General features: G+C 37.9%; 1 protein-coding gene across 1 annotated transcript in view; it reads right to left on the bottom strand.

Moving 5' to 3' along the window:
- LOC129751214 (uncharacterized) overlaps positions 1 to 16,375 on the bottom strand; it is a 222,035-nt gene extending 205,660 nt beyond the window's left edge. Inside the window, exon 1 of the mRNA XM_055746587.1 lies at positions 14,150 to 16,375. Coding sequence (XP_055602562.1) covers positions 14,150 to 14,350 — 201 coding nt within the window. The 5' untranslated portion in view covers positions 14,351 to 16,375. The remainder of the gene's footprint in view (positions 1 to 14,149) is intronic.
- Positions 16,376 to 17,261: the final 886 nt, after the last annotated feature.

Genomic DNA, 17,261 nt, shown 5'->3' with positions numbered 1-17,261 from the left:
CAAATAATAAAGCAGAAAGAATACATTTTTTTCTATGATTGTTTAAGGCTTCTCCCATCTTTCCTTGATTCGATAGGAAAGGGCAGGGTAGCTCATTTGCAATTTTTTTCAAGAACTCGAGTGCTAATCTAGCTGGTGGTAAAAAATTGGAAAAAAAAGTATTTCAATACAAGAAATATTTCTAAGATAATTAGGTCCCCTTACGGGATTGGAAAAAGAAGAGAAGTGTCATACGAATGTTTGAAAAATTCAAGAGCTCATCAAATAAGTTTAACCAAATTTTACAGGGGCAGTATCAGGATACGAGAAATAATTCTATGGTTATTAAAACAACCCTTTTCACCTTCCAGTGGGGGATAAGAGAAAGGAAAAAGGGCTCCGCACAATTTGTGTATAACTTGATAACTTATCTAAAAAATGGAATCAAATTTGAAAGAAATAGTATTCGAGTACGAAAAATGCTTCTATTTTTTAAAGGACAAATTTCACACAGTTCAGAGCCGGAATGAGACAGGTTATGTGGTATAGTTTTTAAAACTCTTCATATTTTACATGAGAGGTTTTTTTTTAAGATTCAAGACCATTCCTTCTTCCAGAGGAGAAACGGGAAGAAAGAAAGTAAGTATAGCTCGAAAATTAATCAAGCAATTGGAGCCATAGGTAAAATTTGATGTTTGATGTTGATGTTGAATACAAAAAATGGTGTTATAACAGTTCGTATACCCTTCCCACATTGCAGGGTAGAAAGAAAAATAAAACCATGTTCTCAAACCATCAATTTCAAAACCATTATGGAAAAAAACAATTTCAGATCCAGTTTAAAAAAAATCATTTCAGAGAACCTTATCTTCTTAGTATTCCAATAATAATTTGATGAGAAAGCTCTCATTTTAGAAGAGTAGAAGAATAACATTTCGTTTTGGTATTCGGTTTCAGTATTCAAGACTCTCTTTTTAAAATAATTTAATCAATTTTGGCACATTATAGGGATCTGAATTGAGCCTGTCAGATTGCTCGGTTTCAGCCGGACTTGTCCGAATATTTGAAACAAAATTGAGTAAAGTCTGGCCCATCCTGGTTGCCTAGATTTCGTTAGAAAAAAAATCCCGGATGATGCCCCTGATTTTTTCTCATAATTTTCCAAAACCAACGAAGAACAAAAATAAATTTATATAAATTTTTTATTCTAGCGTCTCAAAATAGAATTTAAAAAAAAGTATTATAACAATATTATTGAACGATTTTTTTGGAATCCTGCATAACAATTCAAGATCAACTGATCGATAAAAAAAATATAAGTTAGAAGGTTTTATTTTCAAATATAATTTACTGGGTTTTTGCCAAAGTTTGTTCGGGTTTTTCCTGGATTTTTGGTTAAAACTTTTAAAACCAACTGCCCAGATTTTGACAAAAACACGAAGTTTGATTTTAGATCGTTTATTATGAGTCATGTCGATGATTGTCAATATTGATTCGACGAATGTTTGAAATTGGCTGTTCTCTGGAATTATTTTCGGTTCTTCAATTTTTGCTGCCAGCCCGGTAGCAGTGTCTCAAAACCATGAGCCACAGTGACTACGTTGCTATGAATTTCGCTGCGTGCAATTAAAGTGACAGTTTCGCTCAGTCTCAGTCCTCGAGTTAATTAATTGAGTTGTACACCGCCGCCAGGAAACGCCAAACTAGGGACACGGCAGCTCGGCAGAATTCCTAAAACCTAATCTCAAACCTGCCCATCCAGATGTCGGCTCGACTTGGTTGTTCGTTATTGCCTCTACTCTACCTTCGAAGACATTTGAACGATAGATGGTTGACTGATGGCACGTTGTTGGCTGCCGCAATTTTCCCCGACTCTCGGATTGGAAAGAGAGCATTGCCATGGCTACCTTCTGCCGGGTGGAAAACCTCACTCCTCTACCCTTCTAGGATACTGTCACTGAAGCTATCCGTCCACCCACACCCATCAATCGAGCTGCCTGTAGTCTGTTCGGGGCAAAACTAAGTAAAGCCAAATCAATCGTTTTCGTTTCTTTCCATTTTTCTGTTGCTTCCTTCCTTGGAGCAACAGAAAAAGATCGAACAACGCAATTCACCATTCCAGAAAGTGTAGATACAAGGCTGTGCACCACCATAAAAGGAGCAACAAAAAAAAAGAAGATCTGACCTGTTTTCCCCTCCAGCTAAATTTTCCAGAAAACCTAGATTGCTAGTTCGGTTATAGTTTTCCGTATTGCGGGCATGTCCTGCGGGCACACATGTGTGTGGTCCAAAGTTATTATAGTGGTTTGACCGAAAGGCAAAACTTGAGCTGAGCGTAGCCATCTCTAGGCATGTTAGTAGGAAGAAAGTTTAATATTGACCAACATCTTGGCCGGTCCTCTCATTTCTTACGAAGCATCACACACAGGGCACATAACAGCAAAAAGTGGAACATTGGCCAGTCCATTTTTTTGGGGGAATGGGAATGGCAAAATGGAAAGTTACCGATGCAAAGTGGACTCTACCGGCTGGTCCTCGATGATGGCCCCGGGAATGCTCTGGCTGGACGAGCCTCTTCAGAAAAGAATGAAGGCAAAAAAAATACAGTCCTACGAAGAGAATTTTGAGAACGAGTTGAAGCTCCATAATTTCACCGCCAAGGGCTATTAACATAGATACTTTATCTTGTGTGGGTTATGTATTTTATGAAGGGTACGATTCCGGTTCCGGCAGGGACGTAAAATGCGAAAAAATAATCAATGTCAAACATAGCCTCTCGATTTTTTTTCAGTTTGATTCTGATATCGCAGCCATATCGATTCGATTGAGCTGTAACCAGATATTTATCTGCTGTTTTCACAGGTTATGAAAATGTTTAATATGCATGAAAACAGGAAAGCTAGTTCATCTTGATTATTTTTGATATTTATAACCGTAAAATGAGGTAAGTCGAGATAAAAGTTGGAGAAAGCTATTTACAAATAATTTGTTTTTGTTTTCAGGACTTAATAGTAGACACCTTTGTGCATTGCGTAATATCACATGAGAGTTCAATCACAGCTCAGAAAAATCAGTATGTATGTATGTGTGTTTGTAAACACTGCATAAATTGATGTGCCATGTCTGCAAGCTTGATTTACAGTGGAGAGTACTTCGAACATGATTTCGATTAAAATTAGGGTGATTTGCCAATCATTGCAGAGCGAAGCTTATGATTTTTGTTTTATGCTGTGTTTTTGTCATTTCAACGAATTTACTCAATTTTTTTTTTCTCAATTGCACTCATACTGGATTGGTCAACAAGATCCAAAAGTACAAATGTTCGACAAAAGTGACATAAAAATTTACTTAAATATATTTTTCTTCTGAATGGATTTGATCATTGCTAAGCACGAAATCTATATATATAAAAATGGATTTCTGTCTGTCTGTCTGTCTGTCTGTCTGTCTGTCTGTCTGTCTGTCTGTCTGTCTGTCTGTCTGTCTGTCTGTTCCCTATAGACTCGGAAACTACTGAACCGATTTGCGTGAAACTTGGCAGGTGGAGGTATTGGAGGCCGGGGAAGGTTCCTATTATGGTTTGGGATCCCTCCCCCTAACAGTAAGGGGGGGAAGGGGCCTCCCAAACAAAAGACAATTTTTTGCATAACTCGAAAACCAATCAAGCAAATGGTATCAAATTTGGCATGGGGTGGTATTTGGGAACGGAGAATATTTCAATGAATATTAGGTACCCCTCTCTCCTCTCAGTAGGGTGATAGTAAGGGGGTGGGGGGCTACCTTACAATTTTTATATAACTCGAAAACTATTCAAGATATTGGAACCAAATTTGGTATGAGGAGGTATTTGGATACGAAAAACATTTCGATGATTTCTTTCCATTGGAAAGGGGGAGGGGTCCTCTCAATTTTTTTTACACAATTCAAAAACTAATAAAGCAAATGGAATCAATTTTTTCATGGGAGGGTATTTGGATACGAAAAATATTTCTATGATTATTTGAGACCCCTCCCGCTTTCCAGTAGGGAGATTTGAAGGGGGGGGCTATTTTATATATTTTTACATAACTCAAAAACTAATTAAACAAATGGAACCAATCTTGGCATGGGCGGGTATTTGGGAACGTGACATGTTCTAATGATTGTTTGAGACCCCTTCCTTCTTCCAGCGGGGAGAAAGGAAAGAGGGAGGGGAACTTAATTCAATTTTTACTGTATGACTCAAGAACTACAACAGCAAATTTGGCATGGATCGATATTTGGGTACGAGAAATGTTTCTGTGAATATTTGGTATCCCTCACTCCTTCAAAGAGGTGAATGAAAAGGGGGAGGAGAGGTCTCCCTTACAATTTTCAGTATAACTGGAGAGCTGATCGAGCAAATGGAACTATATTTGGCATGTGAGGGTATTTGGATACGAAAATGTTTCTATTATAATTTGAAGCCCCACATTTTTTCAGTGGAAAGACATAAAAGGGGAAGGGGGGGTTTCAATCAATTTTTTTTTGCATTACCCGAGAATTAATCGAGAAAATGAAACCAAATTTGGCATCAAAAAGTATTTGAGTACGAAAATACTTTTTCTATGTGAGTCAATACCTTTCTTGCAGAAGGGTGATAAAATTGTATGTTTAGGAAGAGAAGAGGAGGCTTACATTTAACTTTTTTTTTACAATATCCGAGAAATAGACCAAACTTAACATGGAAAATCATTTTGGTATGATTGGGAACAAAAAAAATGGGTATAATTATTAAAGATCACGACCTCCATTCAGCAAGGGATGAAGGGAAAAACAAGGGGGCTCTTTTATCAGTTTAGCATAAATCCAGAGCATATCAAGCAAAACAACCCTATTTTATAATTTGCGTACGATTAATTTGAGACCCTCCAGACTGATCAAAATTATCAAATCTTTAACACAAATTTAAAGAGCAAGATTCAGAATATTAGTTTAAGTTATCTTTGTGTTGCAATTCGTTTTATAGCGGTTCTTATGAATTATGTTATAGTTTTATTTTTAACTAGCTGATCCCGTACGAACTTCGTTTCACTTTAAATCATTGGTACGTCAAAATGAGTTTAGAAAATGAATTCGAAACATTCTTTCGACAATTTTGAGTAAAAAAATCAACAGTGTTTAAAATCGCTACTATTAATATTGCTTGAAATTCAAATTAAACGGTTGATTGGCTTTTTATTAAAATTTATGTGAGAGTAATTTCTTCTCGATCGGTTGCAAAATCTAGACATTATGACAGAAACATGTGCTATTTGTTTATGTGCACGACTCTTTTGCTTGACCTTCACACTTAAGTTGGTATCAATTAAAAAAAATATTGCACAAAACACTGAACTTTCAATGAAACCCTCTTTTTCTTTCCCATGGCCCGAAATTCGATAATCGAAACCAATTTTACGTTCCTCAAAACTCCCTTGTGCCATTTTTTTCTTTTCAAATTGTATGTAAAATAACGTCAGGAACTTGAAAACAGTGAATCAGTGAATATAGACGCCCCTTTCGCCGACTCTTGACACGGAACATGCTACCTGGAGTCAATTGCTCATAGTTTTTAACCCTCATCTGAACATTTTCATCTCAATCCGATGCATGATCACGACAATATCGCGAAAACAGTGAGCAATTAACATGGACGGCCTTTTTTTGACCACGATTCAAAACTTGACACCTGAAATCAATTATCTTTTCTGTTAAACTCCCATGTGTCAATTTTCATTACAATTCTATGCTCAATCGAGAAAATATCGTAAAAACAGTGAACAGATAATAACCCCTTTTGCCGACCCCTGAGTCAAGATTTGAAACCTGAAAGCAAAATAGCGTCCCTCAAAACTCCTATGCGGAGATTTTCATCTCAATCCAATGTAGAATAACGTCAAAATCGCAAAAACATTAAAGTTGGGTATGGACGACTCCTTCAGCCGACTTCTGATCCGCAATTCGAAACTTGAAATCGATTGCTCGTCCCTCAAAACACTCATGCGCAAATTTTCATCACAATACGATCTATAATAACGCCAATATCGCAAAAACATTAATCAGTGAATATGGACGACCCCTTTGGCCGAATCCTGACCCTTAATTTGATAACTGTAATCGATTGCTCGTCTCTCAAAACACTCATGTGCAAATGTTCATCACAAACCAATGTAAAATAAAGCCAATATCGCAAAAACAATAATCAGTGGATATGGACGACCCCTTTTGCCGACCCCTGACCCTAAGTATGATAACTGTAATCGATTGTTCGTCTCTCAAAACACTCATGTGCAACTTTTCATCACAATCCGACGGAAAATAACGTCAATAACGCCAAAACAATATTTGTCTTGTATGGACGACCCCCTTCGGAAGGGGTCATCCAAAAATCTATAACATTTTTCATCATTCCTGGTCCTAATGATAATCCATGCCAAATTTCAGATCTCTAGCTCTTAAGACGGCTGAGTCTATAGAGGACAAACAAACATACAGATAATTGCTTTTTATATATATAGATAATGCCAATAAAATAATAAAATTTTTAATAATTTTTGAAAATATCATATGATTTGGAAGGTGTAGCAAAGCACACCGGGTCAGCTAGTTATAAATATTTTTCGAATCACTAATGTTTATCCAATAGTTTCCTTATGTAAATGGCTCATTAAAGTGCGTTTATCAACAAGCTACAAAATTGCGCCTAAAAGTATGCAACAAATATAGGGTTATAAACAAACTTTTAGAATTTTTTTGTCTGACACTTATAAACTGTGAAATGGAAAGTTATATGGCCAAAAAATTCAATGAATCTTTTATCTTTTGCTTTGGCCTTAACCTTTTTTGCCAACATGAGGAGAAGCAAAGTATTTCATTTAAAAAGTTATAACTATTTCAAAATTAAAAAAAAAACGGAATCCATTGAAAAGTTCTGTTAAATTGCAGGCTTTGCTTGCTGGACCATTCAATTATTTCATGACATTTGGCTATGCAAAGCAGTTAATTTGGGATTTTTTTCATTTTCATCCTATGGATAAACAGCTTTCCAATCAGCAATCAAATACACAAACTTTTTTTTTGTATTTTTTTTTGTATGACATCGAATATTATTTCAAGGATTCATGTTAGGTTTGGTTTTTGTTCATATGAAATATATTGCAATTACCAAAAAATATTTAAAAAAAATCAAAACATTAGTTTTTTAAACTTGCCGTACATCTCTGACGATTTTTGAATGTCCAATATGTTTTTTCGATGCCTTTTGGGTCACCAAGCATCAGTGTAAAATTTGAAATGATTTGGTTGATTCTTGAGCAAGCGTAACGCGTTTCAATTTTGTATGGAAATTTTTATGGAAGAGCAAATTTTTGCACATTGAAACATCCAGAAAATTCAAATAAGCTTGAAATGAAGTCGGTCTTTGATTTTTAATTTTGACTATTCTTAAGCTTATTTTTTTGCTAACATGGCAAGCAGCTAAGAATTTTATGGAAATAGTTATAACCATTTCAAAAGAAAAAAATCTGAATCCATTGAAAAATATTCAAAAATGGCAGACTTTGCTTGCTAGAGGTGTTAATAATTGAATGAAATGTTTTTGCAATGGCTATATAAATCTTTAAATTTTCTAGCAATGTAAAGCAGTTTTTTGAGATTTCTTTTTCTATCCTACTGCTACACAGCTTTCAAATAAGCAGTCAAAAACGATCAAATTAAAAAAAATAAATTTTGAAAACAAAAATTTTATACAACATTTATATAAATTTTATAAAACATACAATTGGGATACAATTTAGGTTTGTGCTTTATTCACATGAAATGTACTGCAAGAATCTTGGAACATTTTTCATCCAAAGATATAATTTTTTGAACTTTCAGAACATCTCTGGCGATTTTTCAATGAAAAATGTCATATTCCCATGCAAATTTCCATACATAATTAAAACTCATTGCGCTTATTCAGGAATGGATGGATGGAAAATGTTATGACTTTTTCTGGCAGCAAAAATAATCAAAAAAAGTTATGGGAGGTTTAAAAATTTAAGAATTTAAAATTTCCTTACAAAGCTTGCAGCGGTCTAATGGGGCAAGGAGGAGATTGAGCGGAACAATTCTACTGATAAAATGATAGCATTTAGAAGCAAATGGGTTGTGTTATGTGATAGTTTTTTTTTCCTTTTTATACGTATAGTTTTAGTGTTATTTTTATGGTCATTTTGTGATAATTTTTGGATATAAAAAAAGGACAATTTCTTTATTAAACCATGTATAGAAAAAAAAACAGCTAAAAACTCTATCAAATGGTTAAGTTTGAAGAAAAAAAAAGAACATGGGAACAGTGGTGAACCTAATTAAAGAAAGGTAAAATTTCATGTGTTTTTCAGACCAAAAAATATTGAGAAATGTTTATAATTTTTGCCTCTTAATGGATGCAGCAACATTGTCCATCTTTTGAGTATATTTGTTTTTGAAAGAATACGTCGAAAAACTTAATTGAGTCCAAACAAAAAATTACTTTTTTATTGAAGCCTTCAGTGCTAATTGGCATCAAACCAATAATTTTGATGATGTGGAGAGTGGAGATATCACAGAGAACAGACGTACAAGCTAGCCTACGGAACTTGTGTAAAATTTCCAACGACCGTTTTTAATCGACTTTTGTTTTTTGGCTGGGCCACCAGATGTCTCCAAACACACCAAAGAGAACTGTCAAAACCAAACTGAGAGAAAAAACAAAATTTTGGTCAGTTTTGAACAGGTCGTATGAATTGTTTGTCATGTTTTTAGGAAATCGCTGTTGAAGTTTCGTGACACCTTCATCACGTTGCATAATGGAAAAATATCTTAAACGTTAATCGCTATTTTCTTCAAGCAAATGCTAAATTTTGTACAATGGGATGCAAAAGCGATACTTGAAAGTAACCCGCTTTGAGATGTCTAGAATCAGTTCTAGTGGTTCAGACTGATTGTCAAGAATGTTCCTAAATAACTGAATACAGCCGATTCGTCCTCTGACGCTAACCGTCCAAGAAGAGCAAAAATTTATTCCAAAACTGTTAGTTATTTTGACTGCCTCAGTAGTGGAAAAATAAAGGAAGTGAAATTCTGTCCAGCCAAAGGTAACTCTTATTGCAATTACCTAGCAATAAATTGAACCCGTCTATTTTAGAGCGGCATTAGTTTAATGAGTTATTGTACGATTAAGCCTTTTCGAAAACTGGGCACTTGAAAATTTGCTTAGTAACTTTTGAACGGCGCAATAGATGGCACTGTTTGAAGTAAATTTTTAACGTATTTTTTGGATGTCAGCATTTGAAATTTTACACACTTTTTTGAAGATTTTTTGTTCGAGCTTGTACGTCTGTTCTCTGTGGAGATATGTTAAAATCATAAAGCTTAGTTCTTTTAGAAATACACTTTCTTTTGCTGATAACTCTTTTACGTTTAATCGTACATTCAAGATTTGGACAGCTACTTGTTGCTTGTAAAAAGTACTAACTGACCTATTTTTTAAAAAAAATTTAATTCACGGGTTTTTGAGATATAAACGATGCAAGAGAAAAAGAAAAATATTGTTTTGCACAGTTTCGTTAAAAACCATCATTTTCAAGCTAATAACTGAAAAAAGCGTTGATTATTCAAAGAATTACCGTGTGTAAGTGGTGGAAAAGTATGCAAACACTATCAAAAATGTCAACACAGTTCAAATCAAGAATTTTGTTGGAACACATGATCGACAACTACGGTTAAGCGTCATTAGGGAAGTCAAATGTCATATCAGAATTTTTGGTTTTTAATAAGCAAAAAACGAAGTGTAGATCGCTGAAATGTCCAGCAATTTTTTTCTTCGATAAGCTGAAAGTGCTGCCTCGTTATGAGTCAAGCAAACCTAACCTCAAACAACAAATTTTTGCTAGTTCCAGAGCACGTAAGCTGTATAGCCGGTACCGAAGCTATGAGACAGATGATTTCTCTAGTATATTAAAGTATATATTTGCTGGTTGTTTCGAGAAAATATAAAGATTGGCCAAAATTCTGCTCCTGTGGAAAAAAATAGCAATTTTAAAAACGAAAACTTTGTTTTTTTTTTCTGTTTTTAAAAGCCCAAAAAGAGTAATCTTGTGTATACTTTTCGCAACCTACCATCTGTACTAATCAATTATACTATATTCATCTCATGATGGATTTACTTCGGTTTTGTTTAGTTTTACCAGCAGAAATCCATTATAAACACTTTCAAGTGACTCAAAAATAGTCAAGTTTTGTAAATTTCGAAACAGCTGTATCCCCCAAATTGCCCTCAGTTTCTTTCAAAATAGAAGTATTGAACTAAAAAGTAGCAGAAATTGAAGGAAAAGGATGCAGTCACCTAGAATACCGATAAGACGAAGTAAAAGTTGGAAAAACTGATCAATATCATAACTTAAAAAAGTGTGCGCCGGCAGATAGAAGATACCAAGAATAAAGTAGAAATTTTTCTTACAAAAAACGAAAAATTGTTTTTTTTTTATTTTTTCATGGATTATCATAAGTTAATGATCCCGCGCCGATTACCATCATTTTCTTAATAGAAAGTATTTGAACAAACGAATGATTTTTGAAATACACGCATTCGTAACTGTCCTATTTCTAAAAGAACTAAACTTTAGTGATCAAAGTTGCCCCTAAACATGAAATCTGATATAGGGCTTTTGCACAGTGCATTAGTACTAGTAAGCCGTTGGGCAAACTAAAGTGACAGCTTCATGCAAAATGTATACGATTAGAAAGAAAAAGGATAGTTTTTGAATTATTTTCTGAAAACTATCGAAAGTTTTTCAAAATACAGCACATTTTTGAGAAGCCATTTGTTTATTTGTTTGCAATTTTTGTTTCTGATTTCGGATGAGGTTCTTTGAAAAAATAATGATTTTGTACAGGATACGACCGTTTCCTGAGGAAGCAGAAGAAACATTGCTAAATTTTCTTTATAAATCCCTAACGAAAACACTTAGCTTCATCCACCGGATTAAAAATTGTAAAAGATAGACCCGAATACTTCAACAAAAGATCTGAAGGAACCGTCAAATATGCCTTTCAAACATAATGGTATTTTTTCATTTTGTTCTGCTTGTTTCCGCATTGCTACTCAATCAAATATTTACTTAATTGTTTCCTCTTGTTAGCCAATGATTTTAAATATACTTGTTGGCCCTTTTTTATAGAAGAGACGCATTCATTTAAGTTAAAAACAACGTTTTAACTGATATTTTCTATTTTTGCATATAAGAACCTCGATGTGTGCCCATCAGACCTCTTGTATGTGTGTGTAGCAAAAGTCCAATTGTAACAAACATTTAGTTTTAGCCACAAATGTCGTTTGAATATTCTGCTGTCAAGGATCACTTAAAACTTTTCAGTGCTACAAAAAAGTAACCCCTTTCAAAATATTCTAAAATTAATTAAAAAAGTGATCATCAGTTTACTGTGCCTTCCATCATGTTATCAATTGATGCAATTGGTTCTTCTTATTAAAGCTTGCCTCATAAAGAATTTGAACAATCAACATGGAAGCCGAAAGAAGAGAAAAAATTGTGCACAGTTATTTGGAAAATCCATCTGCATCTAGGCTTGCTAAGCAGCTGAAATTGCTCAGAAATACCGTATCTAACGGAATAAGGAAACATTGACGACGATTCGGAAGCCTAAAGCCAATCGTCGGAGTGGAACTGTCGACCGGAAACTGCGTGGTAAGTTTATGAAGACGATTAAGAGGAATTCCAATCTATCGGACCTTGATTTGACTTGAAAATTTGGTGCTTCTCATAGAACCGTGAGGAGAATTTGTCTCCGGGAAGGAATCAAGTCATATCGAGCTAGCAAACAGACAAATCGGACCGTAAAACAGAATAGTGTGACCAAAATCCGTGCTCGGAAGTCAAACGGCCAGGTGCCGACCAAGTTTGACGGGTGTTTCCTTATGGACGTTGAAACCTATGCCAAGGCTGACTTCGGGTAAATGCCGGGTCAAAAATTTTACTTAAAATTAGCTCGGGGGGATGTTCCAGCTCATTTTAAATTTGTTTTTGCCGACAAATTTGCACGAAATTTTATGGCAAAAAAAAACAAAGTTTTCGTCACAAATAAGACAATGACGTCGGAACTATATTAAAAAGAGTGTCTTCAAAAACGAATTTTGTAACTAATTCGATCTCATGATCATCCCGTAATGTTTTGGCCAGATTTGACAAGCTGTCATCACAGCAAAGTCGTTCAAGAATGGTATGCAGAGAGAGGGGTCCAGTTTGTTCCGAAAAACCTTAATCTACCCAACTACCTCCAGTATCGCCCTATTGAGAAATACTAGGCAATCATGAAGAGCAGGCTCAAGGCAGCAGGTTGTCATCAATCAGATGAATAAGATAGCTGAAATAAGATAGCTAAAACTATGGACGAAGAAAGTGTGCGCAGTTTAGTGAACCGTGTTACAGTAAAAATTTGAGAAATTCTTCGAAACCGTGTCGGATAATATTATCCATATTTTTTTCTTAAAAGCATGAAACAAACGCTACATTTGTATGAAAAACGATTTTGAATTCAATATTAAATAACTAAAATACAGGCATTTGTTTTTGTTCCTATTTTACCTGTAGCAATCTTTACCAATTATCTTGCGAAACTGGATTTTTAGTTCAGCTTGTCCTCTTAACAACTTGAATATTATTTCTTCAGATAAGTACTGAATTTTCCCACAATTCAAACAGTTTTGGTTAGGGGACGAGAAGCTCGATTTTTTCCAATTACAAAGAAAAGACTGCTTGTCATACAACAAAAAGTTAAAATTAGGCCAAGCTCAAAAGAAAAGAAATGAATGGCTGGAATAAAAAATCCTTCAGAGTTTTTTTTTATTGAAGGAATACTTTCCACTGCATTTGCATCTCGTCGAAGTAAATGTTCCATGTCAATGGTTCCAAAACCATGAACCCGCTATGGTTGGTCGAACGACTGCAAATGACTAAAGTGAAGCAGATCGTTCACATACAAACTTTCAAGTGTACCCATAGAACGATTCCATCAGTCCAGGTCCATCTCTGCTGAACTGCTGGGCTTTTGCTCCGGGGAGCATTGGAAAAATGGGGTGGAGAGGATCGAATGGAAAGAAAAAAGTATCTTCATTCAAGTGTCCGCTCTCGAGAAGATTTATTCCCTTATTTTTCATTGAAGTGAATTTGCATTTGTTGTGCTGCGCCTTGGATTCACCCGGTTTTGTTTGTTTGAGGAATTTCCCGTTTATTCGTTCGTTTTTCTTGGCTTGGGGGTAGCAAAACTGGGGAGCGAAGGAATTTTCCAGTCCTTCGACAACCACTGTGTTAAGTGCAAATAAAAGTACTGACCGTCTCCATTATTGGTTTCGGAAAGCACAGGCAAGCAAAGAAGCGCAAGCTGATGGTGTTGGTGTGCAAAAATCACACGATTTATCCACCTACTTATTAGTTGTAATCTCGGGGCTGCAGCAAAAACAACAACAGGCAGAAGCAGGGATCCCGTTGTTCAGGCGCTATACGGGCTTTTTTTTCTTCTATTCGCTTCCGATTAGAGACTGGCGATTTGTATTTGGGTGTGTGTTTGTCGTCGTCGTCGACGTCGTCGGAAAATGTGTGGTGTTATCTGTCTGACGAGGCGCGTGATGTGAGTTCCCTATCTACTACTTATGACTGGTTTTCGATTTTTTTTCTTTTCTAGCTATAGATACTTCTTGGTTAGATCTTGGTCCCAATGTGGGGGAAACGGATTGAGGATGAAGGATTCGCTCATGTTCGCTCATTTCCAACGTCTGGTATCAAACAAGGGTCCACAAACACAGGAGTTTGGAGCTCTCTCTCTCTTTCGAAGGATGCTCACAGGATTTTTTGTTTTTTTTTTTTAGATTCGTGAAAGATCTGAATTTTATTATTATATAATTGATGAATGAGATGTGTGTTTTTGCCTCAGCGGTTGGATTTTTTAGCTGACAATGATTTAAGAATGCTATTTGTTTGCCATGGACGTCAGCAAACTGAATTTTTACATTGAATTTCAGGGGTGCCGCTGTTTAGCTAAGTTTCAGCCAATATGAAAATAAACAGGGAACATTCAAACGAGGTACCTGAAACACAGAGAGGAGCTTTGTGGGGATAGAAGTTTGGGGTACCTGGAGATCCGGTGCTGAGTTGGGTTGCGCCAGATCGCACGCTGACAACCACGGATTTATCCGTGATAGTGCTTCCGTATTGTCTTCCTCAAATTTGCCCAACTTGTTGTCTTGACTGGCACTGCTCTGTTGACTGGTGCCTCGCCGAGCCCCCGAAATAAACGCAAGCGCCATCACGACCAGCCCGGGTCCTGGCCGCATATTGACCTCGGGTTCGGCGGCGCTAGCATGGTGCAGGCCCGCTTGAGACGCACTTGCGACTCTTGATGACCTCGGGGCTCGGGCTCATGGCCCCATCATCTCAGTTTTCTAACGTCCTTGCGTATGCTTCTTAGTGGTACCGCTGCACTGCTGCAACGTAACACGGTCTTCGGCAAAGGTTGACGGTCGTAACACTGTTTCTTAGCACTGGTCGTGGAACACTTGCGGCCATTTTGATCGCACACAGTTATACGGGAAGAAGCAGCTTCTTTTTCGCACAACACAACCACGACACCACCGGAGGAGGAAGATGACGAGGACGACGACAGCGACCGAAACGACCGAAATGGCCCCGTTGGGCAGGATTCCTTCGGAACGTACGCGAACCCGGATTCTTCTCGGACGGCTATGGCGGATGGTAACGACGATGTCGGTCCGTCAAACTTTTCGCTCATCCGCGGTTTTGGTTACGCGCTGCAGGATGTCGTTCCCTGCCTTGCTCGATGATGGCCCCAAACGGCATTAGAGCACTGGAGCACAGCAGTAGTTGTTGTAGATGGCGCGGTGAGCAAAGGGTTTGCGTGCGCAATCAATCGATATCACAACTCATGCGTACTACGGGGTCACTGATTAAAACGCCACTTCACTCGCTCTCATCTTTCCGAGAGAGTTTTCCCTGTCGAGGGCAGCACTCTCGTGGGCTCTCGCGAAGGATCCAGACGGATATCGCCAACTGGTTCCGTTTTATGAACCGTAACACACAAGGCTATGAAAAATCCTGTAACACACTCTCTCTGGGCGCTCTCGTGCACTCCGTATCCTCTTTCGGTTCTCACTTGAGTGAACTACCTACGGCTGCTGGCGAGATTTAACGGGCGAAATCACTCATCAAAATAACGCCAACGGGGCGACCAGCGCCATAAACACTCACCGGGTATCAGCACCTTTTAGAACAACTGCCGATTCTTCTGTCAACCACCCCAATCAACAGCAGTACTCTCAGCTCAACAAATGCTCCACTTTTGTTTTCCATCCGTGAGTTACCGGAACGATTCGTTACACGGAGCACACCGCTCGATTAGAGACACATTACACAACTCAAAGACTTTCCCTGTGGAGCGCCTGAGAATAGCCTACATTTGTTGGGCTGGCTGGAAATCAAACTTACAGCATCACACTAGAGCACCACTAACAGTTATCTTCTTCGTCAACGGATTTATTATAAACACACCGAGGAACCTGAGAGTAACAAAGTGTACTGGAGAGAGTAACAATGAATGAGACCAGCAGTCAGTCACACATGCACCGACACACATACACCTTCCGTTGTGTGGGTGGAGGCCACCAGTGATCGTCACCAGCAAGAAGAACAGGAAGAATCTATGGCACCAGCCAGCATTCCTTGGAACGATGAAAAAATCCCAGAAAACCTGTTCCAGAACACTATTCCGGGCTATCTGATTCGTTAACTTTTGTTTAATCCTAACCAGCACTTGTGCTCAAGCGATCCTCCAAATCAATCACTCTAACAAGGAGTTTAATCTCGAAAAAATCATCTCGTTCAACTCATTCCAGTTCAATTGTTCCTTTTTTCTCACTTCCCACACTTGACTTATAGGCTTTTAATTTCACGGGTCATTCCCAACGACACCTTCACTAGTTTAAACTGGCAGGGAAAGTCAGACAAGTAAAATAAAATTTCAAAATCTTCAAAGCCCTTTCCGAAAAAAATCTCCGATGATGATAGTAGATATCCAGGCGTTCACTGCACAACTAAATCAACCGAAAACGGAAAGTTTTCATTCAATCGCCACCACAAATCCCGCAAGGTCCTGGATGTTAGTTAGCAGGAAATTCCTGGCGGTCACCTCAACACCCAACAACAGTCACTTCCGCCGCGGCCACCGCAGCACCGAAATCGGTTGCCTCCTGCTGAAGGGACACTTTGCTGCTATTTCTGCTTCTGCTGCTGCTGACTCGGCAACGTCGTTGTGCATCCGTGGTCCGCATTCCTTTATCGGTGTACACTCACTGAACAACTGCTCCCCAAACGACCAACTTCAACTGGAAACGGGGCTTCCATCCAATCAACCATAAGTGGAAAACCATCCGCGCTCTCTCTCTCTCTCTCTCTCTCTCTCTCTCTCTCTTTGATCTCACTTCGATTTCTCCCCCGTTTCATTCGCTCGGAAAAAGGGAAAACCCTCCGAAAGTGCGCTTCCTGTTTCCATTCACATTCCAGCACACAGACGTTCCCACTCTCAGCCACAGTTGGTGCTTAACGAAGCGCGGAAACGACCGGAACTCACTCTCCCCACCACAAACCAAACCAACCCTCCCACCCTGCTCCAGCGGCCGAATGTTATGTCACCCTCGCAAAGCAAACTCACCACCCACTGATTCAAATTGCCCGTTTCCAAAAATCTAGAAAACGATCACCTTCAACTTCGCCTAAGTCCAAGTATCCAGTAAAAACATGAAAAACCAACAAACAAACAACCGATCCAGTCCCGAATTTATGATTATCGCTTTCCATTAGAGGAAATTGGGCAGCAGCGGCGAAAAAAATATATGGAAGTCCATCTTAATGCATCAGGTACTAATACACTCTACCACCCGCTACGAAAAGCGCCGCGTGCCGTCGTCGTCATCCATCGTTCAACAGTTTTCATTAGCGCGAAACGTTTCGTTTCCATTCTTGGCTAAACATACTGAATCTGAAATTCGAGAATCAACCACTTGCTGCTGTTTTTGAGAGTTTAGTATTGGTCGGCCAACATAGGCATAGCGAATTATCGCATTAGCCCCACGAGTAAGTGCGTATACCTACTAACCAGTACACACAAATCCAAGATTAAAACGGCCGATCGAATCTAATGTAATGTATAGTTAAAAGTGGTTGAAGTACATT

The sequence above is a fragment of the Uranotaenia lowii genome, chromosome 3, assembly GCF_029784155.1.
Source record: "Uranotaenia lowii strain MFRU-FL chromosome 3, ASM2978415v1, whole genome shotgun sequence".
In the NCBI taxonomy this organism is placed as follows: domain Eukaryota; kingdom Metazoa; phylum Arthropoda; class Insecta; order Diptera; family Culicidae; genus Uranotaenia; species Uranotaenia lowii.
The sequence above is the reverse complement of the archived record's forward strand: the minus strand, read 5'-3'. Positions and strand labels throughout refer to the sequence as shown.